The sequence below is a fragment of the Cupressus sempervirens genome, chromosome 3 (genome assembly GCF_028749045.1).
Source record: "Cupressus sempervirens isolate cs-2001-9-10 chromosome 3, ASM2874904v1, whole genome shotgun sequence".
NCBI lineage: Eukaryota > Viridiplantae > Streptophyta > Pinopsida > Cupressales > Cupressaceae > Cupressus > Cupressus sempervirens.
Window position 1 is genome coordinate 713,005,619 of NC_143120.1, and position 27,879 is coordinate 713,033,497.

General features: G+C 36.6%; 1 protein-coding gene across 1 annotated transcript in view; it reads right to left on the minus strand.

The window, feature by feature from the left end:
• Nucleotides 1-3,486: 3,486 nt before the first annotated feature.
• Nucleotides 3,487-27,879, minus strand: part of POP1 (ribonuclease Ps) — a 60,162-nt gene continuing 35,769 nt past the window's right edge. The window contains exons 8-11 of the mRNA XM_089821652.1: nucleotides 5,362-5,470; nucleotides 4,498-5,153; nucleotides 4,129-4,302; nucleotides 3,487-4,026 (exon numbers count right to left, since the gene is read on the minus strand). Coding sequence (XP_089677778.1) covers nucleotides 3,834-4,026; nucleotides 4,129-4,302; nucleotides 4,498-5,153; nucleotides 5,362-5,470 — 1,132 coding nt within the window. The 3' untranslated portion in view covers nucleotides 3,487-3,833. The remainder of the gene's footprint in view (nucleotides 4,027-4,128; nucleotides 4,303-4,497; nucleotides 5,154-5,361; nucleotides 5,471-27,879) is intronic.

Sequence of the window (27,879 nt, forward strand, 5' to 3'; positions counted from 1 at the left end):
GAACCCCAATATGCTTGACTCGCAACCCAAGGGTAAGCCCTTGAAAAAGCAGGCACAAGGCAAAATGGGCAATCTTGGGCTCAAAGATAGCACTCCAAATAGTATCAAAACACATCGTCTATTGATAAAGAGAAGACTACAAATGCCATCATTAGTTGAGAGTATCCACAGTGGTAAGATGGGGAGAGAGTCATCGATATCCTAAGCTTGGCTTGTAACTGGTGAAGGGTGTTGCAAGATACCACTTCCAATCCTTCCATCCAAGTCGAACAAATTGAGTTCCCACTTTGTGAATTAAATGATATGGAATTGCAGAGAGTGGAAGCTCAAAGGTCTGTCGATCTTGACGAGCAAGACGAAACTAGACTTGCATATCCTCCCAAGATCTGGGGCTCATAGAGACACTGGAAAAGAGGTCTTTAGGAGTCTTGATGTCGCGTTTGAAAAAGCACAGAGCACTCACACCTTGAGTCTTGGCCAAAGGAATGCCCTGAATGGCAAATAGCGGGGACCACCAAAGGCTCTGTTGATTGAGAGAAAGCCCATCACGAAACCCATCACTAGCCCAGTGAAGCCAAGGCCTGATAGCTTCCCAAACCTTCCAAATGATCTTGATAACAAAAGAGCCCTGGATGTGAATAGGTTCCCGCATGACAAGAAGGGTTTGAAAGCCAATCCCTTTCCATGCAAGCCTGTTGACAGGAAATCCAAAAGTGATGTAGTGCTAAACCAACACTTTCCAAGCTTCATCACCAATGATAGCACGAATAATCCACTTAGCATAAAGTGTGAGCCCTTGTTTCTAGGTCGAAAGAAGGCCAAGACCTCTAGACTCTTTGGGGAGACAACAAAAATTCTAGGCAACTCGGTGAATGCCATGGCAATCAGAACCAGACACCCAAAGAAAGACACGGAGTAAGTGTTCCAACTTAAGATAAGAGGCTTTGGAAGGAGCACAACACGAGGAGTTATAAACATGAGTAGCCGCCAGCACCTTTGAGCAAATCTGGAATTTCCCTACAAGAGAAAGGGGTTTAGTAAGCCAATAGTCAAGCTTTTTTTCAATTTTCATGAGCATAGCATTCCACAGGTCCACTAGTGAAGTTGGAAAGCAAAGGGAATGCCTAGAAAGCAAAAAATGTCCTCGTGAGTGACCTATTTCCACTCGAATTGAGCAAGCCGGGATGGGGCTAGAAGAAAAGATTGCCTATAACAGAGCATATTGTGCCATTCAATAGCTAAACCAGAAGCTTGACAAAAGGTGTCCAAGCATTGCAAGTCATTAGCAATGTTCTCCTCCTCCTCCAAAAGAGTTGGAAAACAATCATCGGCAAAGTGCCCATTCACAAGTTGAGATGAAGATTCAAGCAAGGAAATGTTACAAACCAAACCAGAGCAAACAGAATGGGCCAGTAAGTAACCAAACCCTTTAGCAGCAAGAACATACAAAGTCAGAGCCAAAGGGCAACCCTGCCAGATGGATCGAACAAGCCTGAAGGCTTTAGATTGAGAATTGTTAATGATGATATAAACATTAGCATCTCCATAGACCAAAGAAAGTTAGGGCCGAACCCCAAAGCCTGAAGCATAGCCAAAATAAAGGGTCATTTAATGCGATCATAAGCTTTGGCAAAATCAATTTTCAAAAACAAAGTCTGTCAATTGGATTTGTGAGCCCATTTCATGCCTTCCCAAGCAGCAATGATGTTGTCAAGAATATACCTGGACTTAATAAAACCAATTTGCTCTAGCCACACAATTAAAGGAAGGAGACATCTAATCTTAAGAGATAACACCTTAGCAATGATCTTGTATGACACATTCAGCAAGGTGATGGGCCGCCAGTTACAGATATCCTCAGGGTCACCAGCTTTAGGCATGAATTTAATGTTTCATTTGTTAATAATGGTTCCTAGGCTCTTAGTATTGTAAGCTTCCAAATAGACTTTATTCAAGTCTTGACCTATAGACTCCCAGACGTGTTTGTAAAATTCACAAGAGAATCCATCACACCCAAGGGACGTGTCATCTGCCATAGAAAAGACAACCTCTTTGAGGTCCCTGATGGTGAGAAGCTGCTCACAGAAAGCATGTTGCTCAACCGCCAGGCAGTTTGAGTAACAGAAATACACTTTCTAAGAGCTTCCTCCCGAGCAACCGAATTTCTCTGCTAAGCGAAAACATTTTCATAATGATGCACAAAAGCTTGCAAGATGTCAGGGAGATTGGAGAGAATAGTATTGCCTTGTTTAATCTTTATAGTCCCAACTTTGGTATGACAGGCTTTGAGAGCCTAGAAGAACTCTTTAGAAGCTTTATCGCCAACCTCCAACCAATGGAGGCGAGCTTTGATTTGGGCCCCCCGAGCAACATACTTTTCCTTAATCTATTTATCATGGTGAAGTTTGGCACGTTGGATTTGTAAATCAGCATCAAACGAGTTAAGGGTAAGTGCTTCAGAAGCCTTCCTGAAGGCCTTGGTATTGGCTTCATAAGACCTTTTTCTAAAAACCGCCAATTGCCTCCCATAGATGCGAAAAAATTTAACGGTTCTGGTAATAGCATCATTCCACCATTAAATTCAGCCAGTTTGAGAGTAATGGCGTGGCTCTAAATTCCAAACATGTACGATGTGAGCAATAGTGGAAGAATGTGTTAGCACCAACATGTTGAGAAAAAACTACATTCTAACAACTTGTTGGATAGCTGATTGCCAAGAAATAGAAAAATAAATGGGATGGTGGTCTGAGAATGTCACATCTGGCAAAGGAATGACAGGTAACTCTCAATCCTCAAAAAAGACAAAAAAAGATTGTGCAGTAATCATAGCACAATAGTCAAAGCCAGCTCAAAAATTAGACCAAATGTGTCAGAGCCCACTCTACTAGCGACGATTAGTATTGGGATCAAAAAAGCTCAATTTATTGCACATGTAGTACCACGCTTCCCTTTCCCCAATTGTCCAGCGAAAAGGCAAAATGTCTTCTTTGTCATAAGCCAGCTTAACCATATTAAAATCACCGCACATCACCCAGGTAGGTGGAGGCAAGTTGTCAGCCATCCAGCACCAAAGTTGAGATCTTTCTGCTGCATCATTGGAAGCATGAACATTGATTATACCGAAAGAATGATTATTGATAGAAAGCAATATCCAAATAATTTTGTGCATTGGGTCATAACCATGCGAAATAATAACAGAATGAAGACGAGGTGACAGGAGAGTAACTACACCACCTCTACTAGTTTCGTGCTGAGATGAAAAGATAAATTTATTTTATTTTGATGTACATTCATTTCGACTCCCCGTGCTGCCACTGTATTACACATTTGTGGGCAACAATGTTATTGCAGAACAAGTAGTATAGGTAAATCAATCTTTGATGTGCAGCCGTTGTTAAATAAAGAAAACCAAGCAAGGAAATTACAAAATGATAACACAAGTTATGCAAACTTCATTGACATGAATGACAAGTTGGAACTGAAATGTAGAAATGACCCAAGGAAATATCCAGAAAATTGGATAAATGATTTTGTAAGGGTAACATCGTTCAAAAAAAAATGTCAAGTGCAACGAACATTGTATCTTTACAATTTGAATTTGACATGGGCAGTGAAACATCTGTTTAATTTTTTTGCTCAAAAACATTCAATTATAGACGTAGCTCATCTATACGATATTGAAATTGATAGAGGAATCTGTTAAAACTTAAAACACTATCGTCTCCTTCCAATTGATTGGAATGCCTCTTATTCCCCCCGGTAGTCAAGATTTTCATTTTAATTTTGATTTTATCATGAAATACTTCCCTGCCAAAAAGTCTAATTAATTCCCTCTACCAATAAAATTTATCTTCATTTTCTTCGAGAACAATGGATGCAAGAGCAGGTCGGTACACAGTCGACTTCATATTCCTAACTAATACAAAAATCTCAGACTTACTCCTCCACTTTGAGTCTTTCCATTGTTCTGCTCTCAGATGTCCTAGAATAGTTCCTTCGCAGATGGCTCCAGCCAAAGCTGGAACACTATTAGAAACAAGAAAAATTACAATTAGTGTCCCAAAATTATTAATCGGATTATATATTCTAATCAATGGATTTCTCTAAATGGCATATACTACACTATACCTTCCACGACAAGCACCTGTTGTCACAAAACCTATTGGCATCCGCAAATTTTCTTGCCCACATTCTGAAACAATGCCTCCAAATTGCCCCATTTCTTTGTTAGTTATCCACTGTTGATTGCATTCTGCATTCCTCAAAGCAGGTGGAATGGTAAGCCCTTGCCATCCTCGAGATCTATATTATTACAGATAATCAGTCAGCTAGATATGCATCATTCTTGGAATGACAAAAACAAAGAGAAAGCTTACAAGTTGGTTTCTGTTGAAAATATCATTGGTCAATAGCTAACCTGATATTCAAATAAACCATCCCATCACACTAATTAAAAACAACAACAGAACAAAGACAAAGCTTCAGCAATTCACATACTTGGAGCACCACAAGAAAAAGTCATTCTCAATTGGTGCACATACAACAGCACCTTCCTCAAAAACACCTTTTCCTGGAGCATGAAGGAGGACTCTCAGAAAGCAAGGTTCACGTTCAAGAATTATATTATCTACATCTTTCAATCTCCAGCAAATTCTTCCTTCATCCATTAAGTAAGAATAATCTTTCTTTTGACTACTATGAGTGTCTGGAAATAGGAGGAGGTGAAGACCACCAACTCTTCTCAAATGCTGCTTCAATGTTGCTGATGTCCTGGCTATAAGACCAGGAAAAATAAATTTGTTCTCATGTATTGAGGAAAAACCTTGGCTACCTGTATCATCTTTACTTATAACGTCCGGAATTTTGAGCTTCTGTTGTAGAGAATCCACTGAGTGAAGTCTCTGTACTTCCATTAAATCTGTTTTTTCGCACTCTTGTTGGGTAATATCTGCTAGAAGGTCTGCTCTTCCACTGTGTGCTCTTTTTATATACCTTTGTATAGAATTCCATGGTGGAGGAAGTAAAATTGTGGGGGGTCTTTTAGAAGGTGGCCTTCGAGAAACCATCTCTTCATATGCTGCAGATTCTTCATTCATATAGTCACAGTAAGCTTTGCAGTCTGGAAAATCATATGGAAATGATGATATTCCTGCCTACACATAAGCCACGAATCAACCATCTATAAGATAACATACTCTATAGAATCAAAAAATACCCGCGAACCAGCAACACGAAAAAATAAATTGCAGAATTATAATAGGGACTGCTGTGGCCTTAGCTGACTAACTATTCAATGACTAGATGTCAATTCACAACATAAATAAAGTATATAAATTTTGAAGATGATTATCTAAAGCTTACATCACTTGACAGCCACCGTCGCTCCCGCAATCCAATTGCTCGAGCTCCTCCAAGTACAAGAGGAATCCAAAAGGCTCGAACCCAGCTTACTGGAAGAATAATGGACCATCTAACAAGATGCATAAGATAAGTGTAGAAAGTTTGCACTAACAACACTAGCAATGAATATGCAAAAACATCACCTAGAACTATAATGTTATTATAAATAATTCAATAGATAGGGATGATAAATGTGCTTTATCTCGACAAAGATTATCATTAAATTGAACTGATCATCAAAGTCGTGAAATCCTAGCTAGAAATGCATAGATCTAAATGGTGTATCCAGTAACTTTATCCTACTTGCTACAATATGGAAAAATAAGGCACACAAGAAAATCAGCATATTTCTACTCCATGCTTGGTAGCAAAAACGTACGCAGAGGATAGCTAATTCCAATTTAGAAATGAAAAATATCTTTAAATGGTATGAAAATCATAATATTACTTTTTGGTAGGTCAAACACCATTGGCATTGATCAATTATAATACTTCCATAAGGATGATAGAAAAGAAAAGGATTACAGCCCAGAAACCCTTTTTAACGAAATGGTTCCACATGCCACTTACAGCATGAAGGTACTATATCTTATTAAATTAAATTTTAATGCTTTAAAACCTCCCCTCTGTTTTGGATGGAAAATCCGAACTCTCCACATTTAATTTTGCGCTGAAGAATTTATCATTCATGCATATTAACTCCCATAGGCTCTTGTATCCCTTAATAGTTTTTAAATAAAAAAACATTTTTAGCAGAACAGTGACTTAACATCATCAACCATTTGGGGATCTTCTGTTTCAGTTTTCAAAAATTAAAAATTAATTTAATCAAATCATATTATATTACTTGAGATATTTTGTTCCTTGTTGTAAGGGGACACAAATCACATACAATTCAATTATAGAAAATACCTTCTGCTGCTCCTGGACGTGACTGTCCCAAATCCTAGGTATCAGCCTCTCCACACTTCACATCAGGAAGTCTACTTTCAGGAAGCGAACATAATTTTTCCACTAGTGGATCAGGACCAGGGAACTCAATTGCTCGACAGAAACATTCTAGGCAATCTTTTGCAGATTTCTCTTTTTGTCTCAAACAGATGAGCATAATAAACCAAATAGAACCTCAGTCAATACAGACTTCAACTCTGAGAAGATTTAGAGCATGGTTTGAGGGAAAGGTGACAGAGAAGTGAGAGAAGCTGAAGCAAATTACTCTGCAAAATTCATTCTTTTCACCTGGTCTAGCAAAGAATCGTGAAAAATTGACTCTTTATTGGAAGTCATTGGTGAAGAAGAGTCTTGCAATTTATTTGTGTGCAAAAAGCTGGTTCCTAGTAATCTGTACATCTCCTTCAACTCAAAAAGCCTTGCTTAAGGGAGACCCACAGTTCTGGGAGGAGGCCTTCCTAGGTTTCAAATTGAAACTGATTACCAAGATTTTGACTATCTCCTCAAGTCCTTACCTACTAGTCCAATATTGATGAGGCTTCTGAACCTTCATCTTCAGTTTTGATCTACTACTTATCTATCCTCTAGACAAAAAAGATTGGGAAGCTAATGTCTGTCCCAGAAACAAACTAAACGTAAAGACATCTCACTTTCACAAGAATTCTCATTGGTTTTGATTTATCAAAAAATTTACCAACGTAAATTTGTGTAAAAGTTGGTGATGGGATTTGGAAACACCAGATTGCTTATGAAGGAATCTCAACCACCAAGTACCCAAAGTCTTCTCAATTGGTCAAGAATCTCTGAAGGCAGGATGGAAAGGACCCAGCTCCCAAGTGATGATTTATGATTGTGATGTGGGTTATATCTCTGGCATATCTCTGGATTTTTTGATTCAATAGAAAGCTAGAAAATATTCAAGAACTTGTGCATGGATAATCACACGAAATCCATTTAACAAATGACCTAATGACCAAAATAGCAGAAAAGAGAGTATCTCGACAATGAGAGAACGGGAAAATACTCCACAAATAATAGCTCAAAGCAAGACTGCATAACCAAAAGCTCCCAATGGCATGATAAAGAAGATGTGCAACATGAATACATATAGATAAGGAAACAAATACAACCAGTAGAAGCAACCCCAAGTAACAAAAAGTAGGCAGGAGCTACTCAATAGAAGACGTCATCTACTCTCATTATGATTCATTCCTACCAACCCAAGCAAACTAAGTAAAACATGAAAAAGGAAAATTAAAACTTATACAAACAACACCCCTTCAGTGTGACTTGTGTAGGTGAAATGATGGGTCCCAACAAATGAAGCACAATGAGTTACCCATGTACATAGGAATCCACCCCCATGGAGAAGAAGCCCCAACACCCCAAGAAAAGTGAAATACTCTGCTCAAAAAGTAACCCCTTGAACCCCCAAGAAAGGAAGCTATTAAGAAATTAAACAATATTGAAGACAATAACCTAGTCATAAGTAAGGTACCTAATATAGGGCGTATGCACCTACTTTCATGGAAAATGAATAGCACTCTAGTTTGTCACATAATATGTCAAATGGTCATTCAATCTAGATACCAAACTCAATGAGAAAGTGTTGAAGTTGAATGAAAATCATCAACAGAACATAGCCAATCTGAATCCATGAACCCAACCAACCTAGGGTCCTCACTTCTATTCTAGAGAATGTCAAAGTCAAGTGTCCTTTCACATATTGCTTTGCTGCAACCAAATGATTTGCCTTTGGTGGTATCATGAATATGGAAATGGAACTCTTGAGATAGCCCAAATTAGGTTTAGTAGTTGCCTAAATGCAGACTCACTGATTACCTTTGAGTATGTGTTGGCTGAAAGCTCCGACACTTTTCTCCGCAAGTATAGATGAGATTCTGCAATCTGTGATTTTAAATTCATCAACAAATTCCTGACATATTTAGGTTGAGAAATAAAAACACCACCACTTTTGCCAAACTTCTACACTTAGGCAATATTGTCAATGGGCAAAGTCAATCATGTCAAAAGCTTTACTTGAATTACATTTGATTTGTTCAATTGAAAGTGCCTCACTACCTGTAATGATGATACCATCTATATAAATGACCAATAGAATTGCATTGCCTATGCTGCTCACATACAAATTTGGATCCAAAGGACTCCTCTTGGATCCTTATTCAACCAAATGCTTGTCAATTTTAATGTAAAATGCCTTAGGTGTCTAGTTAAGACCATATAGAGCTTTCATCAGTGACTTTTAGATAATCTACTCTCTATCATTTCATCATCTAGAACATTGCCAATGATGCTTTCTCACCACTCACCACTTTGGTTCCATTTTAAGAGTGTATTCATCCAAATTGATGTTACCATCACGACTTGGGCTTTTTATTAATGTATAATCTAGATGATGATCTAGGTTAACCTCAAGAAAACCTTCTCTTAACAGTACTTTGTAAGGAGATTCCTCATGCTCAAAATCCTCCAGCATACATTGAGCCATCTCCGTAATTGTCTCACTTGACTACTACACTCAATCGTGAAGTATAGGGCATTGTGTTTTATCATTTCATATTTTTGTTTGGCACATTTGTTTGAGCACAATTAACCTCCATTATCATATCTAAGAGTTATGATGCTACATCCTAACTCCTCTACTAATGAGTTGAATTTTGAAATTCTTTAAGCATGTCTTATTTTGATTTCAAGAAAACCCACATTTTCTTACTAAAACCATCAACAAACAAAAGAAGGTACCTAGTGTTGGCAGTGGCTCAACATCCCTCGCAAGGTTCATGACATTGCTTAACTGCCTCTTAGGGTTCTATAAGACTATTAGTTGTATCGGGCATTGACAAGTCAATCTTTTGGTGCAACGACAATCCTAACCATTCTAACAAGTGGTATCAGAGCTTGGTCACAAGTTTGAATCCACATAGGTCATGTTGAGTAACGCTGGGAGGGGGACTGTTAACAATGGGTCAGTGTCCCTTACAAGGTTCGTGACATGGCATAACCGCCTCCTATGGTTCTATAAGACTATTGGTTGCATGGGGCATTGACATGTCTATCTTTTGGTGCAACGGAAACTCTGACTATTCTAACACCTACCACTAAAGACTAATGTTTATTGATTGTTCCACAAATGTCCACAAAAAATAGTGGGACTCTTGAGGCTCTCTAAGCCTATCCATCTAAGAAAATAATTGTTTGTTCCTTCCTTGCTTGGAAAGCTTTACAAATACCATGTATCAATTCTTGTATGTCAAGTAAACTCTCTACCAAAATCTCTTGTGCCATCTAAGGGGTACATGAGGTTGAGATGCCAATATCATTGATGCTTTAGTGCACTAATATCTAATGATTCTTGGCTCCTAAACTTATCTAGTACCAACAAGTTGATTCAAACCATGATCTTCGATACCAACATCAATGGTTTTCTTTGATTCCTTATCAGCTATATGCCATTTGTGTTTGCTAAACATACCACCCAAAGTGGGACAATGGATCATAATCTAACTCATAGAGAAAATCAAGCTCCATTCTTGGCACATACCACACACTTGTTGGTTTTCATGGATCATTGCAAATGTATTGGCACTGTCTGTTAAGTATGTGTTTTCCAAATGCAACAATCACTTACATTTATATTGATTAGAAGCCATGAATAGACATGTCCCTTCATGGGACATGTCTATTTGTTAATCAGATAATTAACACAATAATATATATGTGTGTGGCTCCATTCTTGGCACATACCACACACTTGTTGGTTTTCATGGATCATTGCAAATGTATTGGCACTGTCTGTTAAGTATGTGTTTTCCAAATGCAACAATCACTTACATTTATATTGATTAGAAGCCATGAATAGACATGTCCCTTCATGGGACATGTCTATTTGTTAATCAGATAATTAACACAATAATATATATGTGTGTGTGTGTGTGTGTGTGTGTGTGTGTGTGTGTGTGTGTGTGTTTATCCAGTAGAAGCTATCAAACACCAACACTCCCTCTTAGCTAGGGAGAATAAACACGTATTACCTCAAAGTAATATCAAGTTAGCAAGATTAAGGATATCTTTGATTAGAAGATATCCATCATTTTGATATCACATTTGATATCAAGAGTATTGGTCTCCCAGAATATCAACATATGATATTCACCAAATACTCAATAAGGTTTGATATCACATTTGATATCATGAGTATTGATCACCAAGAATACATGATATTCACCACTTATTCAAAAATGTTTGATATCACATCTAATATCAAGAGTATTGGCCTCCTAGAATATCAATAATATTCACCAATTACTCAAAATAAAGTTCGATATCACATCTGATATCAAGAGTATTGGCCTCCCATAATATTAATGATATTCACCATGTACTCTTTGAGTAATAGCCTCCCAGAATGTTGAGATGCAAGACATTCAGCATATACTCAATTTGTTTAATCTCATAATACAAGTTATTGTAAGATCGTCACCTTATAGTGTGACATCATTTGGAAGTCGTCATTTCCTCATGATGTACACAAGGGGGTAGGCCCATTAAAATCGCATAGTCACAAGGTATATTCATGAATCATAGTCCTCTTGACTCCTATAATTTATTGATCGTTGGAGAATCCATCTCAACATGGTTTACTCCCTCTAAATCAATATGGTCGAGATCAAAAAGGTTGACTAAATCATATCCTCTATCGTCTCCCTCACTTTCAAGGTTGCCTCTAATGAAATGTCAATCTCCCCCTTTTTTACTACAAAAATATTCTCGAAAAAGATCAAGGCAAATAGTTCATATAGTACATATTGAATCAATATAAGATATTTTCCAATAGGATATAGATTGTCACATCCCAAATTTTGACCTAATTTAAATTATTATAGTCATTGAGTTGAATGGATTTTTCTTTCTTATTCATGTGAAAAGGGTACATTGTACCCTATGAAATTGTTTGTCGTCAATTATTGTCTAACTGTTTAATGATGATGATCGTTATCCGTTATTTCTCATATGATGATGATAGTAGTTAGCAATTGTTTGGTTTCAAAATTAACTAAATTTCTCGCTAATATCAATGTTAAATGTTATTATGGATTTATCATGGAACTTGTTATTATTGTGGAAAATGTTGCACAATGATTACAGGAGCAGACGAAGTGGAGAAGCACTGCTTAGCGGGATCTACGTAATGGGGTACTACCTTAGTCCATTTACCTAGTCAACAAGTATGACCTCTAACTATCTTGGTAAGGACCTAGCGACTTGTATAACAAGATACAATCATTGGACACACATGAGCTATTAAATAAACATTAAAAACATTAATCATTTTAACTTAATTAAAGTACATATCTTTAATGGCTTATGGTTGATATTTTTCATCACTTCAATATAATACATATTTATGTATGTGCACATAGATAGAAATATTAGGTGACACCATAGTATTATTGTATACAAGATTATATCTATTAAAATACATACATTTAAATGTGTGCACACCATGAGTGGATAAGAAGATAAAATAATCTTCCAGCTGAAACATGTATTTAGATATACATACTTAATATGTACAACCTTGGATAAACATTAAATATGATGCCATCTTAATTAAAAAAAAATATATATATATATATATATATATAGTGCAAGTAAATATATATGTTTATAATTTATCCTTTTGATTAGTAACCTTTGAGTTCTCTTCCATATTTATTTATTTCCTTATAACAGGCGGAAATGTACACTTGGCATATGTTATCGGTGATTCAAGAAGACAATTATTCTTCTTCTTTTTTAATTGCTCAAGAGTTACAACTTCTTGGAAGCCTTTGCATTTTCGAATGCCTCTTTATTTATGGAAGTCAGTAGAAGCCAAAGACATTATTATTCCTCTGCACAATTTACCTTTGTTCACCTACATTACCCTTTATTATATTCTTGCTGCGAGTGATTCAAACAAGTCATATTCTCCCTGAGCTCTGCAATTGGATTGCTCACGTCAAAAAGAACCAGCTGCATAGAGTCAAGCCAAGCTCACATTTTTCAGACCAGGTTATGTGGTCAGCCTTTCCAATCATAGATTGCTTTATGTTTATAACTGCTTTTTGAAATTACAGCAATAAGGAATGTGTCCATGAAATACCGTACATTACTTCTGAATCGCAACATCAAATAGATATTCCATGAGTCTATTCTTCCCATGTTGAGTCAAGACCAAGTGTACATAATAGGTTAATACGTCTCTATTTTATGGATGAATTTCAGAATCAAATTTTATTTCCTTGCAAGCCCATTAAGATCATTTCTTAAGTCATAAAGACTGTGATATGACAAACTGAAATTTGTAATATTCTTTACACCAGCTGAGGTTCAACAAAAAGAGTTGGATTACTCTATGATTTAAACATCTGGACTCACCCGGCTATATGGTCAAGGAAGAGGGTGAAGAGGTGAGAGAAAAATCTGCAAGAACATGATACAGAATCAGATGTGATACAATAAAGATATTATTTTAAAGAAAACACTTAATAGCTCATGCATATCCATTTATTTTGTTTTCCTATTGTCAAATCGAGCAATGGTGATCGATATTAAAACCCACACAAAAACCTTGGCCAAGGTCGTTAAAGGCATGCTTGCCTTCTTAAAACCACATGATGTCAATAGTGCTAGTTATTTAGACATGTCCATCCACAACTGTGCGGACATTCTAAACACTGGTATCACTCGAATGGCTGTACCAATGGTACCCCAAGCCTAGCCCTAGGGTAGGGAGGGCCTTTCTTTTCAAAAGATTGTGTGGGGATGAAGATGGTTCATAGTTGGGTCAATGCTTCTCCTCTTATCCAAAAGTCAAGGTTTGCACAACCAGTTAAAGACTCGCCAATTACTTTTAGTATGTTCTTTCTATATCCCTGCTATGCATTTGTTTCCTCTTGCATTATAGTAAAAACGGTAGTAATTTGCTTTACTTGTATACAAAGAATGATTAGGAAATGATTATTTCAATTAATCATTATTCAATTGATATCTCATGAAATGGATTATTAGATTTTATGTTTCAAAAGTTAGTTAAAGTATTATTTTCATTTCTACTTAAAAAGAGATTTTAATTCTTCTCTTTTCTTTTCTATTAAGAAAATTTGTTTGTTACATAGATAATTATAAAATGTCATACTTTGAAAATGATCTCCATTATTCCAATATAATTTATCATTTTTTTAATAATTATAAATCCTATTATAATCTCATTAGTTATCAATCTTCTTAATTAGAATAGTATAATATATTCATAAGAAAATAAACATTATTATAATATATTCACACATACCTTGCCTCAATGGTGACATGGCTCTAATGTCATTGTCAGCTACTCGTTGAAAAACATATATCAAGAACAATCACCAAATTGCAATATTCATATTCTCATGATTCATCAAATGCTTATGAAATGACGCAAATATTTTCTATTGGTTATAGAACCACGATGGAAGCTTTTTGTCAAACATAGCAAGATTGGAAACCCTAATTCCGGTCACGTTGTAGACCAAGCACATGCCAAAGATCCGAGATGTTTCTGCTCAAAGCGGAGCACAGTTTTGAGCATAGATGCTTAGACTTTTAGGGCAATGGTGAAATAGTTACCGAGTTCCATCAATCTTCCTCTCACTACTCTTTGATGGCAATTTTGTCAAGCTCGCAATCTTGTGACTAGATTCCTCTGGAGGAATCTCCAATCATTTGGAAAGCATGAGTGAGACTTCAAACACTGATGACCATAGATTGGGATCACCTTGAATGCATCACATCGCTATCAACATAATCCTTAATGCGCTTTCCTCTTCAAACCCTCCTATTTTTTTTAACTCAAGATCTATTAATTCAACAAGCCTCTTCTCTCTGTACAATGCGAACACCTATACTGTTAGATTATACACGTCTGCATCTAAACTTGTAAATCCTATAGATTCTTTTTTAAAATTTCCTGAGACCAAATTCAATGGTAGCACTCCAACTGTAAATGTTTGTTTCTCTTATGACTTGACCATTCACTATGCACTCAGGTGCTATGCAACACGTGTTCCACAAATCTAGGTAGAATACTCTAAATCAAAATGATGTTCTATAACTGTGGCATCCAAAGAAGCGATTCGTTCATGGGCTCCAAAAGTAGGGGCAGATTTTGTGCTGGGAAGAACTATTGCGAGTCCAAAATCTGAAATCTTAGCATTAAAGTTTTCATACAAAAGGATGTTTGATGGTTTAATGTATCTATGCATGATACAAACATCTGCACCCTCCTAAAGATAAAGCAGTAAATTGATCAATCCCTCTATAATCTTCTATCTAGTGGGCTAGTCAAGAGCTCAAGTATTTGTTGGATCTCATCATGTCATCTTGTCAATCCAATCTGCCCAACTTGGCATCCACACTACATACCCAAGCATGAGACCATTTGCTGAACACGCAGTGACATTGTATTTTGGTGTGATTGTTCTTTGTGCCCTTCAATAGAGACCATCCACATTACAGATCAATACCAAGCACTCACATTGTCCGGTGCCCTTCCAGCATCTAATTTCTTTGCTATAGCAGATAATAAGAGGATAATTTGCCTTCAAAACAATAGTCATTGCCAATTTTCATTTGCAACCAAGCTCTGATAACATGTTGGTTTCATTGCAAATGTATTGGCACTTCCTGTTAGGTATGTGTTTTCCAAATACAACAATCACTTACATTTATATTGAGTAGAAGCCATGAATACGGACATGTCTATTCGTTAATTAGATAATTAATATAATAATATATTTAATCAAATATATATATATATTTCTCTCAAATATTTATATCTCAATTATATATATATATATATATGTTCAAAACATGACCTTCAATACCAACATCAATGGTTTTCTTGGATTTCTGGTTAGATATGGCAATTGTGTTTGCTATATATACCACCCAAAGTGGGACAATGGATCATAATCTAACTCACAAAGAGAAAATCAAGCTCTATTCTTGGCACATACCACACACTAAGAAAAATGATAGTTACGTCTCTATTTACCGATTTCCTTAGCTAATAACTATGTACTTAACACCACAAAAAATATTGAATCCAAGCAAGGTGTACTCTGTGAACCAACCTTTCACATGACTGAAATGGCCAGATGCTCTAAAATCTATGTACCATGCAAAAAACTTTTACTACTATGTGTAAGAATGACTTTGATACAATGTAAGAATTTGTCTAAGGTAGCATACCAAGATCTAAAGTCCAATGAATAACACAAAAAAAGAAAAATAATATGATAAGAATAAGTTGTGATCTCACCAAGAATGCAATACAATACGATCAACTGGATCTAGTCAATAATGAATAAGTACAATGTGATGTGTCTATTTTCTATAAGCAAGGCATGATAACTAGGAGATAAGCAAGAGAACTTATCGCCCACACCACATGGAAGCACATGTATACCAAAATTGAATAATCCTCCATTGTGCAATAAAGTATGTACAACAATGTGAGGACACTAAGTGCATTAAAGGTGGAGACAACACATAAAGTGAGAATGTGATAACAACTATCACCACCTAAAGTGGAATTTCTCCTACAACATGTAAAACTAAGTGTGCAACTCCTAGTATCTCATATCCAAACTACTATGCAATGCATTATCCTAAGTAAGCTTGAGTAAAGTGTAATTAGTGAATATTTTATAACACCAAAACTCCTCCTTAAGTGCAACATAGGGAATGTACTTAAGCTCACATTACACAACGAAAATCCAAAATGTAGTTGGTCATTTTAGGTATCCATGTACAAATGCAATACAATCTCTCATAAAGCAAAGAAATTGAGAAAATTTCTTGAGACAAAGATCAACCCACCCCCCCACCCCCCTAATAGAGAGATAAATACATGAAAGAAATATGAGGACAAAACCCCATATGAAGAAAAAATCCCCAACCCCCATAAGATAGAAGAGAGACAAAGTAGCCTCCCTTCAATGCAGAATGTACATCAATGATAGATGCTCCAAGATGAATGTATAAGTTCGTCCATGAACACTGCATAATGTTCCTCCCCTTAGGAAAGAACAATAACATAGGTGTAAGAGAGATGCCTCCCCAATATTTAGAAAGAAACCTCAAGATACAAGGTGTCTAACATCATCCTTTGAGTCACTAACATCACTATCCATGATGTCAGATGGAAGAGGAGTAGAGGCCAAGCTAGGAGAACTTTCGTCAAACTCAATAGACCTTCCTATCTATGAAAATCTGTGTGTCTCAAGATCCATAAGTCTATATGCCTTAACACCTTCAAGATATTCAACAAATTTGCAAGGGCTACTTTGAGGTTCCAATACCTTGCATTTTTGTGGAGGTATATATGGCCAAGTTGGACAGCAAAAAACTCTGAGGTGTTTTATAACTGTTTTTCTACCACACCATGCCTCAAAAGGAGTGACTCCATCCAAGGCTTTATAAGGAGCCCAATTTTGGATGTGATTGGCACAACTTATAGCTCATGCCCAAAGAGATGGACCAGGAGACCTAGCATGAATCATGTAGCTAGCCATTTCCTTGCGAGTTCTATTCTTACTTTTTGCAACACCATTATGTTGTGGAATGTATGCAACTGAATGTTGAAGAACAATACCATCAAATGTACAAAAGTTCACAAGTCTCGAGTTCACATATTCCCTTCCATGCTCTATTTGTAGAACCTTGATTTCCTTCCCTGATTGTTTCCCAACATGAGCCTTGAAGGTTTGAAATTTGTTAAACACTTCACTCTTGTAACCAAGAAAGTAGACCCATCTAAAGCAAGAATAATCATCAATGGAGGTGAGGACATAGTGAGCCTTGCTGAATGATGGAACTAGAAAAGGACTTGCTACATCACTATGAACCAACTCAAGAACAACTAAGGCACTCCAAGACTTTTCTATTCAAACTTCTCTTCTGGATGCTGGCCCATTAAAAAACCTAAACATGCACCCTTAGAGAACTTGATTGTGGGTAGACCTTTGGCAATGTTCTTGGTACTAAGTTGTTGAAGATAGTGGTAGTTCAGATGTCCAAACCACCCATACCATAACTTGCTTTGCGAATTTGAATGTGCTAACAAAGTTGTAGGAGAATTAGGTACAAAGTGAGAGAATGACTAAAGCCTTCTGTTATGATTAGCTTTTCCTGCTACTAACAAAGCATCATCCTTACAATTGTTCACCATAACTGAATCAAGAAGGAACTAATCTTTGTTTCCACCTCTGTAGTGAGTAAATTGGTAAATTGAAAGGAGATTGTTGCTTAAGTTAGGAACATAGAGGACATCTTTGGAATGTTCCATTATTAATCTCAACTAAACTTTTGCCTTTAACTTCCACTTGAGCATCATCTCTTGTAAAGATGTGAGTGACCTTAGATGGCTCCAATGAAGAAAACTACTTTGAAGAAGTCATATGATGAGTGGCACTCGAGTCAAGAATCCATTTTACTAAAGAACTTGTAGTTTCTATAAATGTTTTCCCTTTTCCTTTTGACTATGATGAAGTGGAAGGTGATGAATCCTTCTCTTTGTGGGCATTTGGGAAATCAATTGTGTTCCTCTTTATAATATTCAACTCATCAATCTGTTTAGTGAGGCAATGATACTCATCATGATTATTCGGCCTATAATATGCACAAGCTGGTCTACTCTTAGAATTATCTCCCTTTTTTATTAGAATATGAAGAATTGCCTTGTTGTGAAGAGGTTGATTGTGTTGTCTCTTGTTGTGTCTTTGGCTTCCATTGTTTCTACTTCTTATAGGAACCCTTTTCTTGATCCCTTAATTTGCTACAAAAGCCTTAGACTTTTAAGACTAGAGAATCCCCGTGCTTATCAACATTGATTACTCTACCATCAAAATCTTTGTAAAGGCATCAAATGAAGGTATGGTGAATGAAGCACCCATAGTTAATTTATGGTTATGGATTCTAGAAACAAATGTTGCATACCACAATGCAAGTTTGTCCAATAATTGTAGATCAATTGTACATTTTTTTTGTCAATTCCACAATCCTAGATCTTTGTTCTTAGCTCATAGGCCTTAGTGATGTAATCTTGGATTGAGTCAAAACTCATGAGATCCTTAACAATTTTGTATCCCCTAGCCTCATCAACTTGGTCATACAAACTAGGAAACTTATCCCATGCCTCTTTGACTGTTTTACATTGGTGAAAATGGAAGATAAGGTCATCTCATACATACTTTCACAAAGTTTCAAGAGCCATAGAATTTTTAACAATCCATTATGATTGAGCATTAGGATTAGATATACAATCAGCTGGTGCAACTATAGTTCCGCTAACATATCGAATAAGACCTTTATCTATCATCTTACTGCATGTTTTAGTTTTCATAGTTATGTGGGGTTAAAATTAGAAATTTAAGAGATCCCGTGATGCAAAATGAAAAGAGCACGAGACACAATCACACGAGACATCCACCCCCCAAAAATTCTCTCAATTAAACTATACGAATCTAATACCTTTGTCACTTGCAAATTCTCTAACTAATACAAGGCACTGACAGAGCTTGTAAACAAATATTTTGTCAAATATGAAATTAATATCTGTGACCAAACACAAAAATGCAAATCTGAAACTTTTTCTAACTTTTTGAAAAATCGTACTGCAATTGCAGATTGGGTCATACAACCTGATTTGCAAACAAAATTGCTACAGATTTGACTTTCACCCAAAATGGGCGAATTAATAGTCAAGATTCATCGTCATAGCCTCTCGGAAACGGTGAAGTCAGATCTTGCTCTAGACACTCCCACAAAATGTTGCTCCTCGGATTTGAATACAAGCTCTCCAATGAACAAAGCAAGATCTCTCCAAAACGCTATGCCATGGAGGATCTAATGGCTCTAATGCCATGTAAGTCTTGTTTTGATACGATGTAAGAATTCTTCTAAGGCAATATGCCAAGATCTGGAGCCCAATGAATAGAACAAAAGAGAAATAATATGATAAGACTAAGGTGTATTCTTGCCAAAAATGCAATACAATATGATCGATTGGATCCACTCAATAATGAATAAGTATAATGTAGATGTGTTTGCTTATATACATAAGGTATAATAACTAGGATATAGGCAAGAGATAACTTATCACCCACACAAGGTGGAAGCACATCTCCACCAAAGGTGAATCATCCTGCATTATGCAATAAGGTATGTGCCAACATGTGCAACAATGTGAATTTGGTAAGTGCACTAAACGTGGAGACTATACATAAAGTGAGAAAGTGATAACAACTATCACCAGCTAAAGTGGAATTCCCCATACACCATTTGCAACTAAAGGTGCAAAATCCTGAGCATCAAATATGCAAAATACTATGCAATGGATTATCCTAAGTAAATTTAAGTATAGTAGTGAATATTTAATTACAGCAACAATATGTTGGTCATTTGGTCACAGAAGGTTGACACCTCATAATAGTCTACATCATGAGGCTTATGTGGTGGCCCTCCCTAGTTGGATTTTTCTTGAGCCAATTGTTGGTCTCTTTCACTAGCTTAAAGAACTAGGCTATAAAACCTTAACTTAGGGATTAGACATTCATGCCAAGTAGCTATCTCAGCCATCTAAAGATTCATTTCTTGTCAACCAAGGAACATATTGCTTGACATGGATCTGCAAAATGTATGCACTAGGAATTCATTTTGTAGCCATGCTTCTACAGCTAGAAAGGCCAGAATATTGGAAGTAAAGTGCATGACAAAAAGTAACTGAAACAATTTTTAAAAACTACCATCTAGACTGACATCCAATCAAATAACAAAAATGAAATGTACTGACAGCAACCAGGAACTACTTTACTTGCTTTGGTTACAGGAAGTATTTCTAGTAGCTGCAAGAACAGTCACTTATCAATATAGTGACTAGCTATTGCCTGCAAAATAACTACTAATTGCTACAGAAAGATTACTTGCTAAGTGCCCCCTCTTAGTGAGCCTCCTAAAAACTCAACTATCTACTATAAACTCGGAATACCATTTCATTGATCAAGAGTGTTGTTGCATACTAAGAAGCTAAAAACTGCTTTCCTAAAAAACTAAAATCTGAAAGATACAATCACTGTAAGTTGGTAACATCCTTGAAGGAGTGCCTAAGCTTTCATTATAAGAAAAAATATAACTGACTTTATTCAACAAACCCACTCCCATGCTAGTAGTAGGGCACTGATTTATTAGAGCATGAAACCCAGAGTTATGCTCTAAGATAAAAACAGTCGAGTATGTTTCTTGGTACAAAGAAAATATAGCATAACCAATTACCCCTAAACCTACTGTTCTTCAGGAATGTCACTATGGTTCCATTATTGCTCTTTATGATTGTTTGAGGGCAGTTGTTGAATTCTTCGTTCTTGGACTTTGTCTACAACTGGCTACTTATTGGAACCTTCTCACTGCAAGGCCTATGACTGCTGACTTGTACTTCTGCACAACATCACTGAATGCAAGGAATCATAGGCATATATACATATTGCATCAGAATAAACATCCATTCATTAACATACATAATTAACATAAACATCTCACATAGCAATATAGGTCATTAAGTTCATGCATCCAACAAAAAAGACAGATGATAGGTTTATAAGCATGATAAGCAGACTTAGAAAGTCATCTAAAAGTCAACATAGAACATCAAAACAAGGTATTAAAACCTTATTATAGTCTAGGATCCTCCTTAAAAACTTCTAAAAGTTCAAAAAAAATGACAAAAATGAGCATTAAATGGCCTCATCATTCCACGAACCATCGTTACAGTTGATCCTCCAATTGGCTAAAGTTCCTCATCCTGGCTTGCATTCTATAGAATCCTGGTATGGTTTGCCTTACAGCAAGGCTCCAGTAGAAACCCTTCTTTCTTTCTAACCTGTACCATCTAGATTTCTTAGTGGCTTCATTGAATGCTTTCTCAAAATGCTTGCAATCAGGAATGTGCCATCGTAGCATTGGAGGCTGAATAATAAATGGGATCTAATCTTGTTGCTTCATCCTTACCAAATGCATGTACCAAGTGGACCTGCAAGTTGTTGCATAGTAGTTCTGGGAAGAATGTTGTTCCAACTGTTTCAGCTCATTTGTCAAAGTAACCCATCTTTGTGTCAAGCTCCCTAGGACTGTGTGTCCCTCATTTTTGGTCATTTGTTCAAACTCTTGATACACTCCTTCCCTCAAGGATATTATCTTTAACTTATAATCATCTTTGTACAGAAGTTTCTGCCAGAGATACTGATGGGTAGATATTTACCAACTGACAGTTTGTGCAAATTCAGTCACAAAATAGGATGACCAGCAGCAGCATGTGAGACAAAGTCTCTCCTACCTTATAGGGAAGGCTCCCCCTTCTCCCCATTCCGTGGATCAACTCAAGGTAAGCAAGAAGTTGATAGATTTTGTAAGGGGTGTTCTCAATATTCTTTCCTCTTATTTTTTAGGAGAGAATCCACTTAGCTGTGGAGCTAGTAACGGGCAAAATCAAATCTCTAAACTACACTTCTATCTAATAGCTGCAAACAGTGATACCAATAAACCAACATCAACTCAAAGGCTGATTGAAAGCGTACCAGTTTGGCTCTAAGTCATGTCTCAATCTATTTTATAAGAAAAACCTCTACCATGGGGGCACAAAGACTTCCAAAAGTAGGGAAATTCTAACTATTTTTGTGGATTTGAGACAATAACACAAGCTACAATCAAAGCTTCTAGTCTATGTACTATCACAATCACTATGCTCTATTATTAAATACACAATAATAACATGAATCAAAGACAATAGGCACAAATTAGAGTCAAAGCTTCTAATTTGCGCTATCGCAATTGCTCTCAATCAAAGTTTCAACTCCAATTCTTTCTTTGCATTTACTATTCTTCCAAGTTAGTACCACACAATCAAAGTTATGCTTGCACAATTTTGTCAGAGCTTGCATAAAAATAAATATTAGATTTACAATGAGGGGGGCATTTCTTATATAGAAAAGGAAGTGAGAGAAAGGAGGAAAAAATGGGAGCAACTCAGCTACTTTGAACCGGTAAAACTAAGAAAGAATATTTATTGGATTACATGTATTGAAGGTCCTTGTAATCTACCTTCTATGTCTACAAAAGTTGAAATGCTAAAAACTAAAAAGTAAAAGGCAGAAAAATTGAATCAATCTTTAAAATAGTCAAGAAAAGCCTTATACTTGGCAATACAGTCATGAACCGTGGGAAGATCCCAAATCTTCATTGGCTTTGAAATGGCTTCAACCTTGACTGCATTGGCATGTGCTGTTTTTACAACTTGATAATCTCTACAAGGGAATCCCACAAGTGCTTTGCCACAAACTTGTATATGGCGAACTTGTTCATCATATGCGATCCAAAATCTTCTGAATCAAATTCAACATTCACTTTGTCAGTGTACCCTGAAGTCATTTCCTCTTCTCTAAACAAGTTGTTATCTTCTGTAAGGGCCTTGCATCCCATCTGTCTTAGATTGCCTATCATCTTTCCAAGGCTCCATGTATTTTTGTCAAAATCTTTTCCATCACCTGTGCCTTATGACCCATGAGCCCCTAATATTCGTAGAATATATCCAGGGATGGAATGATGTACAATGAGATAGAGACATCCGAATCACCCTTCGTCATTTGATACCAAGTACCCAAATCTTCTTTCAAGGTATGGGTCTCTTGATTGAAAGAAGAAATCATGTCATGGAGTCTTTCTTCAACACCTTTGATATGTTCAAGGACTTTAAGCGCATCTTTGATCAACTAAACTCTTTCTAAGATAACCTACTCGAACCAAGCTTTTGTTGTCTCGGCTCTCCAATTCACCTAAGTTGTTTGTGATGTGATGACCACGAGCTACAAGGATTCTTGGCAAATGACCTCGTAAAGATGAGCATTCTCCTATTTCAACTTCTTTTCCCAAAGCTCGTGATTGCTTTTTGACGAATTCGAGAGTGCATCTTGGGCATCCTGTAAACACCCCAGTCGTGATTGCTTACCAAGTTCAATTTTGGTGAACTTGTAATCTAAGGGATTAAGCTCTTCAACTGGTTTATCCACCAAAGGCTCGACAATCTCAGCATATTTGGTCTTCACATAATCAACAAGGATTCTTCAGACAACCTTTGCCTTTCAGACCTTAAATTTGTTTTTCTTTGCAAGGAGATTATCTAGGGGTAGGACGATCTTTCTCCTTTTCAGGGTGATGTTTTCCAACCATGCAGGTAGACTAAAACCTTCATCTGCTAAAACTGGAATAGTAGCTACAACAAACATTGATCCTTTTTTTGTTGTCATAGTACACGGTTCAGCTTGCATAGCTGGAACCATGGGTGTTCTTTGAGATAACTCTGTCATGAACATCTCAAACCCTACAGCCAAGGTATCAAGTTGGGAAACTTGACCTTCTGTGAGAGTTGGAAAATCATCAAATACATTTCCCAAGTTCGTACAGTGCTATGTTGTAAGGATAGTAGTTGCAGAAGAGATAGGGAGTACCAACATATTCACCTCTGAAATGGATGTGGTAAGCATGAATACAGTGGAGAATGAACCCACATCATTTTCTAAGGCATCCAAGAATGGTTCCTGTTGAGTAGACGGCTCCTGGTTGTTTGGCGATTGTGGGGGAGATAAGATCATTATCTCTCCCTCTTCCTCTTCCTCTTCTTCATTTGATGCTTGCATTTGCAGGGGTTCTTGAGAAGAATATGAAGGTGGAATTGAAGTTTTTCCTCCTTTGAGCTTAAACTTGAGAGTTTTAGCTAGTCCTGAGGAGGATGAATTGTTTTTCTTGTTGATCTCCACTTGAGACTTCCTTCCAAAGAATGCAAAATGATTGCAATCTATCCCAGCCTTTGCTACGCTCTTAATATTGGTGTATATAGGGTTATGAATAGTCAACTTGTGGCTATCTTAATCCTTAATTAAGTCATGTTATCATTATTATATTATTATTTAGGTATGTAGGTCAGCCTAGGAGTTATATAGGGTTGTGTCTATTCAGCCTAAGCATAATTAGGTATATATAGGAGGTTGTGAGTCTTATTTTGAAATCATCTTCTGAAGTGTGATCTCATTGGAGATATTTGGAGGTTCCCCCATTGAAGTGGCCTATTACACTCAGTTATTATCAAGTATTTGTAAAATATTTCATATTATCTCTTCCATTGTGCAAGTTATTTCATTACAAGTGGTATCAGAGCATGATCTTGGCAACATAGAGGCAATATTTTTTCTCAACATTAGAGGTGATTTTGGGAAGAGCATAACTTTTAGATTTCAGTGAATTTTTTAAAGAGTTTTTGAAGACCATATTAAAGAAGCTATAGTCTAAATTTAGAGGAATTGGAGCAAATTTGAACAAATTATTGCAGAATTACTATTTCTACACAATTTATTGAGATCTACATATCTCTCACATCTTGCAGGAATTGGAATATAGCTTGTATTGGGGTTTTGAATACATAGTGGAGGAGCCTACATTTCAAAGCTTGGAGAAATTAAAGCAAAAATAAGAAAGTATTGCAAAATTAGGAAAATTCGCTCTCAAGGCAGCAAATTTGCTAATTTTTTGGATTTTTTCTGAGTAAGGGTATCTTGGCCCTAATAAGTTACAATTTTTTTTAAAAAAATTTAAAAGTCTGAGAATTTACATTTCATTTGTGTGATTTATTTCAAAAATATTGGTTTCCATCATGACGGGGCCTCCAACAAGAGGTAAAAAGAATGCTACCACACCCGGGAAATCCTCTAATAAGGATTGGGAAACAACAAAGGATAGTAATCCCAATGAGGAAATAAGTAAGTTCAAGGAAGAGGTTAAGAGGGATATGTGTGACCTATGAGGAGATATATAAGATATACAAAGCATGTTAAGTGCCTATACGAATGAACCAACAAAGGAATTCTCAAGCAATCAAGGTGAAACCTTCAAGTCAACTAATAATGACACAAATTTTAATAGTCCTATGGGATCTAGGAATTTTTTTCCAAAGGTGGATATGCGCAAGTTTGATGGTAAGGATCCTTTAACATGGATAAACCAAATGGAGAATTTGTTTTAAGTACATCAAACCCCATATGGACAAAACATCACGATGGCTTCCTTATTATCTAGAACCAGTTCAATTCATTTGATATCATTGGCTTTGTACTCATAGGAGGAAAAAGGGTCTTGTCGTATCATGGTCAATTTTTATAGAACTCCAAGCACAATATAGCAATAGTGTGACAGAGAACTTCTTTAGCCAGCTTGCTAAGCTTCAACAAACAGGATCAGTTAAGGATTATATTCAAAAATTCCGAAATCCATCCTTAAGAGTGGATACAATTACAGAGGAAAACTTGAATGATTTATTCTTGGGTGGTCTGAAGGATCACATTCAACATGAGATATGCATGTTTAGTCCTAGCTCAGTAAATGAGTCTTTTATATTAGCACGCAAGGTAGAGGAGAAGTTCTTGATTTCTAGAAAGCAAGGGGCTAATGTGACAAGAGAAAAAGGATATTCAACTCCTTCTCCTCCTCAACCTACTAGGTTGACTCCACAACAAATTGAGGAGAAAAGGGCAAAAGGGTTGTGTTTCAATTGTGATAGCAAATACAATCAAGGACATAAATGTAGTGAAAAGAAATTGTTCTATATTGAAGGTCCAAGAGAAGAAGAAGAGGATGAACCCATATTAGAGGATAGGGAGTCAAGTAGGGAACCACATGATTCTCGACCAATCATTTCTTGTCATGCACTTTCAGGTTTCAATGCACCACAAACTCTCAAGGTAGTGGGTTTCTTAAAGAAGCAAAAAGTAACAGCATTGATCGACTCAGGTAGTACTCATAATTTCATCAACAAAAAGTTGGCAACTCTTCTAAATTGTTTTATATATCCAGCCCCAGAGTTTCAGGTTTTGATTGCAGATGGGGGTACAATTAGTTGTTCATGGAAGTGTCATAGCATCAAATTATCCATGGGAGATTATCAACTTGATACCCCAATATATGCGATATCCATGGGTACAAAAGATATTGTTTTGGGGGTACAATGGCTTATTACATTGGGAACAATCGAGATGAACTTCCAAGAACTATTCATGAGATTTCAATCAAAAGGAAAGGTAGTGGAGCTAAGGGGGTTGACGGCAAAATTTCCACAAATGGTAAGCTCTCATCAAATACAAAAGTTTCTTAAGAAAGGAGAGGATGGATTTGTGTGGCCCAGCTATGTTCAATAGAAGTCTCTCAATCTAATGCTCTTACTCATCCATATTTACAAGCAATAATTAATCGTCACTTAGTGATTCTTGGAAATATGCCTAAAGGACTTCCTCCTAAGAGGGATCATGACCTAGTTCCAGGGAGCCAGCCACCAAACATCAAGCCTTATAGGTACCCACACATACAAAAAAGTGAGATAGAATAAATTATTGAGGAAATGCTAGAGGCAAGAATTATCAGGCATAGCCAAAGTGCTTACTCCTCGCCTATGGTGATGGTGCGTAAGAAGGCTGAAACTTAGCGCATGTATCCTGATTATAGAGTGCTCAACAAGTACACCACTAAAGATAAGTTTCCTATTCCACTCATTGATGCTTTGCTAGATGAATTAAATGGAGCTATGTATTTTACCAAGTTAGATCTTAGATCAGGTTATCACCAAATTCAGATCAAGGAGGAAGATATTTGTATGACAGCATTTCGAACTCACGAGGGTCATTATGAATTTTTTGTGATGTCATTCGGTCTTACCAATGCACCATCTACATTCCAAAGTTTAATGATTTCCATTTTTTGGAAGTTCTTGAGAAAGTTTGTGTTAGTGTTCTTTGATGATATATTGATTTATAGCAAGACTTGGGAAGAACATTTGCAACATGTAGATCAAGCATTACAATTATTCGAAGATCATCAACTCTATGCTAAGCCATCCAAGTGTGCATTTTGGTCTTAAAGAGGTGGAGTACTTGGAACACATAATTTCACATGGAGTAAAGGTGGACCCTAACAAAATTAAGGCTATCATGGAATGGCCTATTCCAAAAACCATTAAGAAGCTAAGGGGTTTCTTGGGATTAACAGGGTACTATAGAAGATTTGTGAAGAATTATGGTCATATAACAGCACCCCTCACCACTCTGTTGAAGAAGGATTCTTTTCATTGGAATGAATCCTCTAATGTAGCATTTGAGCAATTGAAGGAGGCTATGTGTACAGCTCCAGTGCTTGCCACTCTGGACTTCACCAAGGAATTCATTGTGGAATGTGATGCTTCTGGAAATGGGATAGGAGCAGTTCTCATGCAAGAAGGTCGACCAATTGCTTTTGAGAGTCATCAATTAAAAGGTAAAAATCAGCTCAAACCTATTTATGAGAAGGAAATGCTAGCAATCCTTCACGCAGTTAAACAATGGAGGCCTTATTTAATGGGTC